At 39.2% G+C, this 14,367-nt stretch overlaps 1 protein-coding gene across 2 annotated transcripts in view; it reads right to left on the bottom strand.

The window, feature by feature from the left end:
* Window positions 1–14,367, bottom strand: part of GPD2 (glycerol-3-phosphate dehydrogenase 2) — a 143,834-nt gene that overhangs the window by 25,540 nt on the left and 103,927 nt on the right. For both annotated transcript variants that reach the window (XR_003906664.1, XM_029934551.1), the window contains exons 7-9: window positions 11,473–11,637; window positions 10,510–10,654; window positions 3,022–3,215 (exon numbers count right to left, since the gene is read on the bottom strand). Coding sequence is in view for 1 of the 2 variants with exons in the window: in XM_029934551.1 (XP_029790411.1) it covers window positions 3,022–3,215; window positions 10,510–10,654; window positions 11,473–11,637 (504 nt within the window). In the remaining variant the exon portion in view is untranslated. The remainder of the gene's footprint in view (window positions 1–3,021; window positions 3,216–10,509; window positions 10,655–11,472; window positions 11,638–14,367) is intronic.

Raw genomic sequence — 14,367 nt, forward strand, 5'->3', positions numbered from 1 at the left:
TGCTTAGAGAATTTTTAATCTCAAGAGTCCCCAGACTGCTCGGCGAAAAGGCCGGATTTGTACTGTTTAGATATTAATTTCAGCCACTTTTACCAAAAATCACAATTGGCTAAAAAAACTCTGTTAGTTTTACCAATTAACCTGACTACCAAAAGGCATGTTAACTGACAAGACTTTTACAGACCAACCAAGCCCTACTGGGTATTGCTAAGCCCTCCATCTATTTGTAGGCGGAATAAAGTGGGGTGGGGGCACATGGACTCAGTCTCCGCCACAGCCCAGGCCTTATTGCACTGGTGGAGATCCCCACCTGCAATACAGGCACAGCAGCCTTTGGGAACCTACTCCTGTTTCCAGTACATCCAGCCTCGCAGCACATATAAGCAGTTGGATTTCTCATCTTATTGCATTTGAACTTTAAGAATTTGGAAACTGTCAACATAGAGCTCTCGGCTTTTGAATTAATTTTATTTCTTGCTCCAACAATCTAAACTTCCCGCTCTTAGGGCCCAATATCAACCCACTTTTGGCAAATATTACACCCAGGTGAATGCAAAAGAAGCAGGATTCATTAACAATAATCATTTATACATTAAAAACAATCATATCCAGATGAAAGTCCTCCTAGATTTCAAAGAAAGTATCCAGCTAAAGTTGCATTGCCTTTTGAGTATCTAAATACAGATATTAAATAAGGGATGACCGTTTCCCAAATAACTGTGTGTATAGGAGCATATGAGAGTACAGACATTAGTCACACAAATTTCAGTTACGAGTATGTAATACATCTGTACCATTATTGCAGATACCCAAAGAGACTTCACTCAAAATGAAAATGTATCCATTATTTGAAACCAGAAGAAACTACATCTATACCATATGGATGATTCAATTAAACTAGGAGAGTCCCCTGAAGGATTTTTTTTAAGGCAGTTTGTTTTTTTATAAATGTGTGATCACAAGACGACAAAAAGTCCTTTGGGGAAAAAAGATTCATAGATTTTAGTGAGTCACATGAAGAAGAAAATTGTGTCTTTGTCCTCCACTGAAGCCAACGTTACAGAAGATTCCTGATATAAAAAGGTGAAGACTATATGTTTTTCAAAATCTAAAAATTGCCATCTTAATATAAAAAGATTTTTAAACTGCTACCAGCATCAAAAACCCTGAAAGCACCTATTGCTACTTTATTTCAATTCAACCGAATGAGGGGCACACCAGATAGACAACAAGCTTCACAGCTGAGTAAAGAATCCTTACCCTCAAGGAGCTCCATGTGAGAATACAGCTTAGACTCTTGCCTATACATATAACATTGTGATCTACGAGACCATCGTTCTACAGAAGTTCAAAGAATAGGTGGTTTCCAAAGTGGAAATAGTATTTTGTCAAAATGCGAAGGTGGGGAAAGGGCATCCCAGAGCAAGGCTGTTCATCTTGAACAAAGCATGAGGTTTAAAAGCCCACGAACTGATTTGGAAGTGATAAGACCAGAGAATGCCCAAAGGTGGAGAAGTTGAATGTAAACCTGCAAAGACAAATTGTGAAGAGCCTTAAATGTCATGCAAGATAGTTTAGAATTTCTCTGAAAGTCAATGAGGAGACACCCAAGGGATGTTTTTGAGCAGGGAAGTGATGGTGAGAATGGTGTCTCAGAAAGAGGATTCTGATAGGAGGATGAGACGGGGTGGGAACACCTGACTGAAGGAAGCCAGTTAGGAAGTCAGTGCACCTACTCGAGTAAGAAATGACACAGGCATGACCAGGACGAGGACGTGAGAGGGAGTTTACAGGATACTGCAGCGTGAACCTAGATAGGAACTGGACTGGATGTGCAAAAAGAAGGACCACCAAAGATGAATCGGGCACCCGGGTGGCTCAGTCGGTTAAGCGTCTGGCTCTTGATTTTGGCTCAGGTCATGACCTCATGGTTGTTGAGTTCAAGCCCCGAACTGGGCTCTGTGCTGACGGTGTGGTGCATGCTTGGAATCTCTATCTCCCCTCTCTCTCTGCCTCTCTTGCTCTTTCTCTCTCTCCATCAAAATAAATAAATAAACTTAAACTAAGACTATTAAAAAAGAGATGAGAGTGCCATTTCTGGCTTGGGTGACTGGATGGTAAGGATATTAACTGAGATAGGAAATAGAGAAGGACAATGTTAGGAAACTCAGGAACTAGCTAGGATAAGACATATTATATATATGCAGTGGAGAAAATACTATGACATTCATACTAAAAGTAAGTGTGGCCTGGATAGCATGAAAAAGAAGTCAACTTTGGCTCTTTCAGTTAAAGAAAAAGGCATCCTGGGGGACCTGGGTGGCTCAGTGGGTTAATCTTCCGAATTCTCCTCAGATCATGATCTCACAGTCTGTGGATTCAAGCCCCACAGCAGGCTCTGTGCTGACAGCTAGCTCAGAGCCTGGACCCTGCTTCGGATTCTGTGTCTCCCTCTCTCTCTGCCCCTCCCCTGCTCAAGTTCTGTCTCTCTCTCTCTCAAAAATAAACATTTAAAAATTAAAATAATAATAATTAAAAAAAAGCGTTACTTGTCCTTCTTAGCTAAATCCACTGTCAACACTCTACTTTCCACATAGAAAAGCTCACTAAGCTTCTTAGATTACCTATCTCCGTCCTCTCATTTTTTGATTAGCTATTTCCTATGGATATCCTGTATGTCTAAATCAGATCACCCTAACTCTAGAAATTAAATTGCGATGCAAACATTTCACACTCTTCTCAGAGAGCATGAGTGTTTAGAGCTCATGTACAGCCATTAGAAATTATCAGAAAAGGACTGTATGAAGCTCATGTGGATGGAGAAATCAGAGGGGAAAAAGCAGCTTCTGTGCAATGTGGTATCATTTGATCCCCATAAATCTCACAGAAGAAGTGGTCAGTACAGAAGAGTCAGGTGTGAAGAGGAGTCAGACTGGAAGTGTGGCATTTCCCAGTAAGAGCTGGGATGGGAGCTTATTTGGGAGATACAAAAGAAGGAAAACAAAGGAATGCGTCAGTTACCTTCAACATCACAACTCAGGTAGTTACGCACTTCATTCAAAATGAAATTGATATCTTCTTCCGAAGGGATGGGATGGTGTGTGATATCAGTTGGCGTGTCGGTAGTGCCAGCTATAGTCATCTTTTGCCAGGGTAAGAAGAAAATGACTCGCCCATCACTGGTTGCTGGGTCAAGAAGTCCCATGCTCTCTGGGCTGATGTAAAAAGAAGGGTCACACATTTCTGAAATTAGCAGAAGTTTAATCCGTACTCTACATTCTCAAAACTACTTTATTCACTAGTTCTTGTATACGCAAACAAGAAACCCATGAACTATTACTTTAACTGCCGATACTCTAACCTAGAAATTCCTAACTGAAAAAAATAATATTGGCAACAAAAAAAGAAGGGAGCACCTGTCATAATATAATTCACAGCAGAACCAACCCTCCCATTCAACAACCTAAAGTTCATTAAGAAAGTGGACTTCACTTTGCAATTGTTTGGGTTTTTATATTCCTTGGACCATTCACATCAGACAATGTCAGCGGGATAAATGTCTATAATGCATTTTATGAAGGTGAATTAGGGATAGCTCTTCAACCTTTTTTCAAGTCAATGAAAAGTATTTTCTTGGGACATTTGATATTTGGTACATCTTTCTGTGGAAGGTCTCAGAAGTACATGAGAAAAGCGAAGGGTCTAAGTTTCCAGAAACTAAAATGTGATTTTAAAAAAACTGTTCTTTACTCCTTTGTACCTAGATGAACTTACACAACTTCACCAAATATGAAATTTCTTACTTTTCTTCAATTTTGTAGAAATCTCAAGAAGTGCATCAATGAGAAAAAGGTTTGGTTTTCTACTATTATGTAAATAACAATGCATGAGGGAAAGGTCAGAAAGGGAGAGGGATATCTTAGCAATGACAATCTTTAAACAGACATAAGAGGCTAATGTATTATACTATTAAATCAAGGTTCAAAGATGCCTCTTTTGACAGATTACATAAAACCTTCCAAAATATTAGTCAATAATTTTCACTAACACATAGTTAATATTTTAAAACCAAAGTATAAAACACACTAGAAATAATAAGCAACTAGAAATATTAACAAAACTGTCCAATTGTCCAACAGTGTCCATCAGTAGAAACTATTGTTTTCATGCATTTATGAACCATTTAAAGAAATGTGGAGAAGCTAATAAAGGTGTGGGAGGAACTTCAATGTCATGTTCAAATAGTTAGGCCCTACAGATCTTCAGGTAGCTATTTCAATCTGACTGAACTCTCAAGCCAGCCAATGTTACAAAGGTATTTTCAGCTTCTATTAATGAAATTCCATTTGGTTTGAATAAATTTCAAGAAGTCCCCCTTATATCCATCCACAAATTTTAAAGGGCAAAGCGTCAACTTTATATACATATCATTTCCTTGAAAAAACTTAAAAAAACAAAGTTGTATTGACTCAACTGTATAAGAGTGAAAGCCTAAAAATTGTTTAAAACTAAACAAAAATAATTTATTTTATAAAAAAGAAATCTAGGGTTGTCTGGCTGGCTCAGACAGGGGTAGAACGTGTGAATCTTGATCTTGGGGTCCTGAGTTAAACCTCATGGTGGGCATACAGTTTACTAAAAAAAAAACCTACAAAATAACTTGTTTAAGAATAAGGAAATCTATAGTCAGCTTAGCTAATGCATCTTCTTTATGTAAACAACAAAGAATGTAAATCTTTTGTTGCAGAGATCCATGAGTCCCATGAAATGCTGCCATTTCCACTCAGCCTTTGTGGGAAGAATCAGTGTCTACAGAATCCTTGAAGACACGGAGAGAGTGGGCCACAGTCCTACTCAGCATAGGCAAAACACACCACAGAAGTGGGTCAATCGTCTAAACCTTCAGCTAAGATTTCATCTTCACTCTGGGTTGGAGGAAATTTATTTTACTTTCATTTTTATACATTGAAAACTACAAGTGTCAAATATTTTATATTTTTTCTTTGTGTTTGTCCTAAGACTCTCTGAAAAAAAATCTTAAAAGATACTAGTTAATTAAGTATGTTATAAGCAACTGATTTGATCCTGGGTTGATATGGCCTTACACTATATCAGTCACTTCGGGACTGGGAATTAACTCAGTCAGAGTTCAAGCTTTCAATCTGATAAATAGTACCATGGTGAAACAAAAGAATAAACTGTATATCCTAACATTTAAGGAACAAACTATAAACTATATTTTGGTATATTTTATGCATGATCATTTTATAGACCAGATATCATAGGAGGTGCTTAAGTAACTCAATAAACCTGATAAATTTTAGCATAAATTACAATATTCAACCACCTAGATATGAAATGCTATTAGGAAAGCACAACTATTGAATCCTTTAAAACCTTTCAGTGCAGGGGTGCCTGGGTGGCTCAGTCGGTTAAGCCTCCGACTTTGGCTCAGGTCAGATCTCACGTTCATGGATTCTAGCCCCGCGTCAGGCTCTGTGCTGACAGCTAACTCAGAGCCTGGAGCCTGCTTCCGGTTCTGTGTCTCCTTCTCCCTCTGCCCCTCCCCCTCTCATGCTCTGTCTCTCTCTGTATCAAAAATAAATAAAACATTTAAAAAATTTAAAAAAAAACCTTTCAGTGCAATAAAAGCAGTTTAAAGGGTGAAGGTGATGGTTACCAACACACACGTAACTGGATCCTGTAGAGACTCAACTGCTTAAGTGAAGACATATGTGTCAAACATAAAATTAACAAGCACAGAGGGAAGACAACGCTACTAATGAACAGTATAAAAATTTAAGAATCCACTTGGAAATACCTTTCATCAGTTCTAAATTATCTAATTCATATTCTCCCTTAGGGAAACGCTTGTTTTCTTAGGAAGGATTACTTCTGCAAGGTCACACTAAAGTTTGAAAATGGAGATCAACTGTAGTGATAGTCTGTACAGGACGGGGAGGCGTGGGTCTTTTCTCAATATGTATGATTCACTTGACTTCAGGAGGAAAACCTCGCTGCTAATTGATGTGTGCATCTAGGATTAACATAATGAACATTTTTCTTGTGCAGACCACTGCCTTCCTAAGTACCCTTATTTAAACTGAAATCAATTTATTGTTAACTACTTAGCAACCAGCATGAGAGCTAACAGTATTCACACAGCAATATAGAAACAATGACAACAACAAAACCCCCCAAAACCTGACCTCTTGTCAGGGGTAAGCACCTCTAGGTAGAAGGAGGAAATGATTATGTTCATGTATGTAAGTCACTGTGCATCGCTGTTGCTTAAAAAGAGCATCTAACCACAACTCAGATGGAAATTTCAGATTTGTTATTCATGTAAACTGATCAGGATGTTTAAAAATAAGTGATTGCTGTGTGCTGAGCTTTTGGAAACTAAAACAATCCAAACAAAAAAGTCTGCTATCGTGGCACATGGCAGTGAGGGTCATAATAGGCTTAATACGTGCCGTTAAAGATACCCCAAAAACATCCCAACAAGATATACACATGGTCCTCGCCCTACATTTAGCCGCCTACACTCAACAAATCAGTGGCTACTGGATTCGCTGCACTTCTAAACTAATCAGGTTTGAGTGGAAGTGTTAGGCCTTAAGGTACCATTTACCCTAAGGTACCTGTTTATAGGGAGGTCCCAGGAACCCTCAAACTCTGAGTGCGACCAACTAACTGATGAGCCCAGACAGCAATTTCAGTCTGAGGTTCCCCCAACCCCACCCAAGACAGTGAGTTGATAAAGGAGAGCAAAAACCATCCCTCCGGTCATCCTTAAAGTCAGTGCTAGAAGGGAATAAACCCTTAATCCAGGGCGCTATCCAAAACCCAGGGGCTCATCTGCAGCAGACCCTGCGAGGGAGCTGGGCTGCAAGTCACTCCCCAAAGGTTTCTGACAGGATGTAGAGTGGCTATAGTTCAAGGTGCTGAAAATGGGGACATTAATTCCTCCCAAAGTCGCATGAGATCACGTACTGCATCTGAAGTGGGCCCAGCTGCAACTCACACTTGCATGACGTATGCAGGGGGCGGGGGCTGAAGCGACTGACAAATTCTGGGGATTAAGAAAGGCATTCAGTGTTGAAATATTACATCCAAGTGATATATATTTATATTTCTTTAAAAACACCTATCTACTCTGTGATTAGCATATGACAAGTATAGTACAGAACTATATGGTGCAGCATGACCTCTTTCATGTAAAATATTTTAAAAGGATAGACATTTGTGTGAGTGTAAACATACGATTTTACAGGAGGAATCATAGGAAGCGTTACTGATTACTGAAGGGGGGAATAAGGTGGGCGGGGGCGTGAGGAAGACGAGAGACCCTCTCCCTTTTCACTTCCTATCTTCCCATTTTCTACGGCGATTACTTTTACATATTTATTTTGTATACATGGGTGATCTGAGCAATAAAGTGAAGAACCAAATTCTGTTTTCATATTTTAACTTTTCTATATCAAAAATATCCCTTACAGGTGTTACATTAAATTTTAGCTTAAAAAAAAAAGCAAAGATCTCTATTTGGATAAGCTAACACCAAAAAGTCAGTAGGATTCATTCGATATATATTTACTGGTCACGATTATGTGCCAGACACTGAATGAAGAGCAGTCAACAAAACACAAAGTAATCACAGGATCATAGTCAAAATGTACACAAATTAGGTACTATCCTGAGATAAGGAACCAGAAGCTGAAAGAAGTAGCTTGCCAAGGCCACACAGTCAGCCAATAGGTAAAGTGATGAACATCAAGATCTACATCATGGTATCACCTTAATTTACCCCCGCCTCCCCATTTTAATCATGGGCAAACTAAGGTTTACAGGAATAAAATGAGCTGTCCCAAATGATATCTATTAAGTGGCAGAATTAAATTAGGGAATAATATGTCATCTGACATCCTGGGACAATAGTGAAGAAAACATGAAACATAATGCACGAGAGGATATATTGAATCTACTAAGATCTAACCAGAGATGATAGTGTGTGTGTGTATAGTTTAGGTATAATATCTATAGTCTAAAAGATATTAAAAAACAAACCCCTCCAAAAAAAAAACCTTATAAACTAGCTGTCTTTGCATATTTTTAGTCCAATACAAAATAAATGCATATAATTATGAATGAAACTTTTGTTAAAAACTTCTCTAAATGTAAGAAACATTTGCATATTTATATATATTTACTTTTCTCCTTTTTATTTAACTAAACTCTGGTTAGAAGTTTTTAAAACTCTGGGGGCGCCTGGGTGGCTCAGTCGGTTAAGCGTCGGCTTCAGCTCAGGTCGTGACTTCACAGTTCATGGGTTTGGGCCCTGCGTCGGGCTCTGTGCTGACAGCTAGCTCAGAGCCTGGAGCCCGTTTCAGATTCTGTATCTCCCTCTCTCTCTGACCCTCCCCTGCTCGTGCTATCTCTCTCTCTGTCTCTCAAAAATAAATAAAAAACATTAAAAAAATAAAATAATTTAAAACTCTGTTAAGTACCACTGCATAAATTTTTATCATCAAGACTGAAAACACATCAGTTTTTTCAGTCCTAAATGGAAATACTAATGATGGTCTACTTATTACACATAGACATTTAAAAATGAGAAAGAAATCTTAGAAGTTGGCGGCTAAAAAATGGACTTTCATATCTTTCTTAATATAAGTGTCATATTTTTCCTGGTAGAAGTGAATTTGGTACAAATTAGGTGTACCCTGGAGGCTTTCCAGGAAGATTTGGTTATTGGAAAATGGATGAAGCAGCATCATAGAACACAGCAGGATGGAATCCCAGGAGAAACAATATAGATTCTAATAATCCATTTAATCAACTGTTAAAAGATTTATATAACTTTACCCAAATGTATTAAAACATGGAAGAGATAACTCTCATCCTAAACACATTACCTAGAAATTATCACCTTTAACTGTTACCCATAATCAAATTCCCCAGAGATAATCACCTTTAGTATTTAATGTCTTTCCTCGTAGTCTTTTTTTCTATATACTATGCAGTTTAATTCATACCACACACTTCATCTTACATTCTTCATTCTAAACTAACATTGTATCATTAATGTTTTCCTAAAACACTAACATTGTTTATAATTACAATTTTAATGACTATATAATATTCCTTTGTGCAGATATGCCATAATTTACTTACCCATTCTATTAAGGTTAGGATCTTAAGCAGTTTCTAATATTTCTCAACTATAGATAATATCATAATGACTACCTGGAGCATAGATCATTACTCCGTACAAGATTACCAGTTTGCCTAGTAGATTTACCACATATGGAGATAGAAATTGTACACATATTTCATACTCTTGGCATGGTTACCTAAATTTTTCCCACAAAAGTCTTAAAAGGTACATGAGACCCAATTATTATTAACTCCTTAACTAAAACTATCTAAATGTTTCTTTTCAAATTTGTTAAAAATTTCAGGGTGCCTGGGGGACTCAGTCGGTTAAGTGTCCGGGCTTCGGCTCAGGTCATGATCTCACAGTTCATGGGTTCAAGCCCCGTGTCGGGCTCTGTGCTGACAGCTCAGTGCCTGGAGCCTGCTTTGGATTCTGTGTCTCCCTCTCTCTCTGACCCTCCCCTGCTCGCACTGTCTCTGTCTCTCAAAAATAAATTAAAAAAAAATTTTTGTTAAAAATTTCAAAAATATAATAAAAATAGAAGAGTATAAAGTGACTATCACTCAACTTCAATGATTTTCAATGAATAGCCATTTTTGTTCCATCTATATCCCTACCTATTTCTCCACTGACAATTATCTTTGTTAATATGAGAGATCAGGCATCACATCCAATTTGACTTGCTGTGACAGTTTTCACCACACATTTCAAAAGTTATAAACATAAGAATACCTGAACAGTCCTCAGTTTCAGATTCTTCATAAGCAAATTTGAGTTATACAATTAATTTTTTAGTGGCTGAATTAAAATATACCCTTCATGGAATTTTAATAAAATTTACCTTTTATATTTTAATTAACATTCAAAAATACCAAGGCTTGATTACTGAAGGTGAGTACACTGGAGAAAGTATAATAGATCCTGAATCATTAACCCCTAGAAGTGAGTATTGCCATGAAAGGTAAGAAAATCCCAAGTCTGGATTGTATTTTGTGTTTTGGAAGAGTTCTTTTGCTTATTTCTCCTCATTTTGAACAGCAAGCTAGAGCATCCAGTAAGAAAAATGTGCTGAGGGGCCCTTGGGTGGCTCAGTCTCTTAAGCGTCGGAATTCGGCTCAGGTCATGATCTCATGGTTTCTGAGTTCAAGCCCCAAGTTGGGCTCTGTGCTGACAGCTCGAAGCCTGGAGCCTGCTTCGGATTATGTGTCTCCCTCTCTCTCTGCCCCTCCTCAGCTCATGCTCTCTCCATCAAAAATAAATTAATAAACTTAAGAAAAAATGTGCTGAAAGAACTAACGCAGCCGATTTCCTGTCCCCCTCTCGACGGCGCCGGGTTGGCACACAGTTACCTGTAATAACCAGGCATCACAATGTGGACCCCGGCGCTCGGCTGGCAGATAGCTGCGGCGTTCTTATCATCCATTTTGCGCACGGTGTCTGTGAAAGGTCCCGTAGCGTTGATAACGCACTTGGCTCTCACATCAAATTCCTGCCCTGTGAAAGAAAGCAGCATCAATCACATACCCCATTTGTTTCCCTGCTCACTGACGCTTTGGGTTATTAATCCACCTATACACTTCACCCATGGCGAGGTACACACTAAGTGACATGAGCCGCCAGAGGTACTGAAAAGGCACACAAAGGGCGTGTGTCCGAGTAAATTTACCAAACGCAAGTCCAAGTTGAAGAAAGAGCACGCCACTTTGTCATCTCGGTTCTCAAGTCTATTTTGCAAAGAGCCGGGCATCAGAGCGCCAAACGTCAAGAAAGTGGGATGAGTAAATCAGCCACGTTCTCCTTAAAGCTCAAGTGAGTACAAGGCGTTGTCGTGAGACAACATAGTCTCGGTGGGTCGGTTTTGTTCAAGGAAACGGTGGTTTTGAAACCCTGCCTCCGTGGCCACAGAACCAGGACGAGAATGGGAAATCTAAGCAAAGTAAAGTGATTGACTCTAACGATGTATAAATGCACTGCCTGTGTCACTTACTTTGAAACTTGGCACACTTATTTAATTTTAGTAATAACATGTTTTTGTAAAGAAAACGGAATACATTCATAGCTGTGGGGGTTTTGTGGGCATTTATTATTATCATTATCATTATTATTATTTAACACAAAGGGGAGAAATTGCCAAGTACCGCAAGGGAAAATTTTCATGTTAAACCAGTCATTGTTGACAATGAGGAATATAATTAATATGACTCGGAAATCTGGCTTAAATAAAAGAGAAGTGACAGAAAAATTATGATTCAGTCATTACATCGGCAAGGCAAGATGCTAAGAAATACCTGCCTGCTAGGGCTTCGGCATACCTGTGAGGACGTCCTTACACCGGGCTCCGCTCACTCGCTCTTGCCCCGTGTGGGGGTCTGTCTTCTTGAGCAAGCTCACCACCTCCATGTAATTGGCTGTGGCAGCCCCGTACCTGGCAGCAGTGAGGGCAATGGCGAGGTTCATCCGTGCGTCGTTGTGTTGTCCTGCAGCAGGGGAAAGCAGCGGAGGAGGGACAGGAGTCACCTCGAGCCACAGACTGGTGGAACAGAAGTGTGTCACAACAGATATGTCACATCTGTCCCTGTCACCCGGAATCTACATGATGGCTGGTCAGCTCTATAGGGCATGATTTAAAAATACATGGTCATTCTCGGTCAGGCATTTACCTGCCATTTCACCAAGTGCACTTTGTGTACCGCGGAAAGGGCAAAATATACCCCTTTCCTGCGGAGCTCACATCAATTATCTGAAAGTTAAGAAATAAGTAATTATTCTCGCAGTTCGGGAACATATGTATATGTCAGACTCTTCCTAATACAGACAACCCGTATGCACGAAAGTGAAGCAATTCAAAACCTCAGAATATTTGACACCCCAACTGGTGTTGATTAACAATTTTTATGAGTATGTGCTCTATCTAATATTCAAAATCAAGAGCTTAATCCTCCATAGCACATCTCTCTGCATTCTATAAAAGGATTTTTCTTGGTCTGACTTTTGATCAGAGCTCCTTAAAATGTAACATTTTTTTTAATCGCACATAAAAGGTAAGAAATTAAGCAGGGCAAAATTTAATTACAGAACAATTCCTACCTGTATTGTTAAAGATTTATTGCTGAAAAATCCTAGTTAAAGAAAACTAAGGGGGAGGTAAAGGGGGGGAAGATGATTAATCACTTTAAAATACTGGCATCACTAGAGACGTTTTCTATTTATTATTGCCAGTGGAGTTCACGCTGACCAGGGAGAATTACTCTACATTGCAGGGGCCAGGTTCTCTGTGCCCTGAATAATTAATTACTTGGAGCTAGATGTATTGAATCAGGGTTCAAATTCCCACACACTGGGATCAGTTCTCTCAAGATAATACTGATAAAGGGATGAATTTGTAATGGACATTGTTGTTGATTTATGTTGCTAGCATACCAAACATTGAGTATAAATGGTTTATGTAAAGTTTCTTCCTTGTGATTCTGTCTGTGCAGGGCCAAAAGCCCTATACAGGTAATCTGTTCCAGCTAAAAGGGCAAAGTTATAAAGAGAGAATCAATGACTAAAGATTCTGCCACCCCTCCCCACAAACATCTTATTCTAAAACTGCTGAACTAATACAATCAGCCAAGAGCCTTTCCCTCTCCATTAAGTCCTCTGGCAGTAGAGAACATACATTGAACTTCAACATGCAGAATAAGGGGCTGCTTCATCCCCAAACTAATAGAATGCAAGGAGAGGAAGAAAGGAAAGCCACCGTAGCAGTGGCTGAACTTGGTGGGAAGGGTGGTAGTGTGTGTATCAGTGTCAACTCGGTATGACTCTAAAGTTGCTCTTAAAATAGTAGACAGATTTAAAGTTAAGAAACCAACTTCTATTAACGTAGGGCTCATTTAAAATTGGAATATGTTCCGCCAAGTTAAAGGCATGCAAACAGACCAAAGAAACTAAGAATTCCATTATAGATCATCTCTCAAAACTGAAGAGATTATACATCTGAACTAAGAGAGTAGCCATCCTAGCCAATCCTTCAGGTAGATTTAGGCACACAACAGTGAAACGCCCTATGGGCAGTGCGAGAAATCCAAGTCATGTTGTAAGGTAGGAAGCCTCACCCCCCCACCAGGTGTGCCTCGATTTGCACACAGGACAAGTCTCTGGAAAGCCACGTGTATATTAACTATTGTAAACCCTAAAAGGAAGTCATATTCAAAGGAACCAAGCAGAAAACCCATTTCTTAACTGACAGATTACTTTGTAACATAGTAGTATGTCTATTGCACAATCATCTAGTAATAAAACTCTAAGCTTTGAAACACAGGATCTCTCTTTTCAAATACCTTTTCAAAATATAAAATCTCATTGGAACAGCATTGGTATACTTCATCAAGCTCTGTAGTTTGTATACTAAGAAATGCCTCCCTAATTAGTTTCCAAACCCCAATACTTTTTAAGGTAAACAAGATCATCTGTTAAAAGTGTGAGAAGGAAAGAAGTTTCTTTGGTCCTTATTCTCCATGCCCACCCTGCTACCTAGCAGTCCCTGCCTTGACCCAAATCAGCACGTCACTTATTTATGAAAGACGGCCCTTCATGGGATGATCCTCACCTACCATAATTCTTACACTCCCGTTATACTTGCTACCTAGGGGTGTTACATTTTTGCAACGCCCTCAACATTCTTGTCATTTCGCACCTTCTTGCCTTTGTCCACGCTAATTCTTCTGGCTGAAATACTATTCTGGAAGCTCTGGACAACTCCTGTTCATCTCTTACGACCTGGTTCAAATATCCACTTGAAGTCTCACGTATCTGAATCCCTCCAAGGCAAGGCTGTTCATCCCTTATTCTGAGTCAATATCATATCTTGTATATACATTTTTAACAGCCCATATGACATTATGTTCAGTCATGTATCCATCAGCTGAAAGAAATAGTGAGCCTCAATTATGAGTCAGGGACTGACAGGAATGCAGGGAATACACTGGTGAAGAGACACAGGGTGACCACCGTTCTCCCAGACGTCACCTCCCACTGTAACCACAGATGATGTCCCACCTTCTCATCCCACTCATGGGAAGGCAGAAAGCCTTTCTCATTCCTATTTTTCCCCCTCATTAGTACCAAGCACAGAACAGGTATACAGTAAGTGTTAAGTTTAGCCAAATTCCATTTGATGAGTTAAATAAACAGGTTCATTTATAGCCTTAGATTTATAGTCT

This window comes from Suricata suricatta, chromosome 3 (assembly GCF_006229205.1).
Source record: "Suricata suricatta isolate VVHF042 chromosome 3, meerkat_22Aug2017_6uvM2_HiC, whole genome shotgun sequence".
NCBI lineage: Eukaryota > Metazoa > Chordata > Mammalia > Carnivora > Herpestidae > Suricata > Suricata suricatta.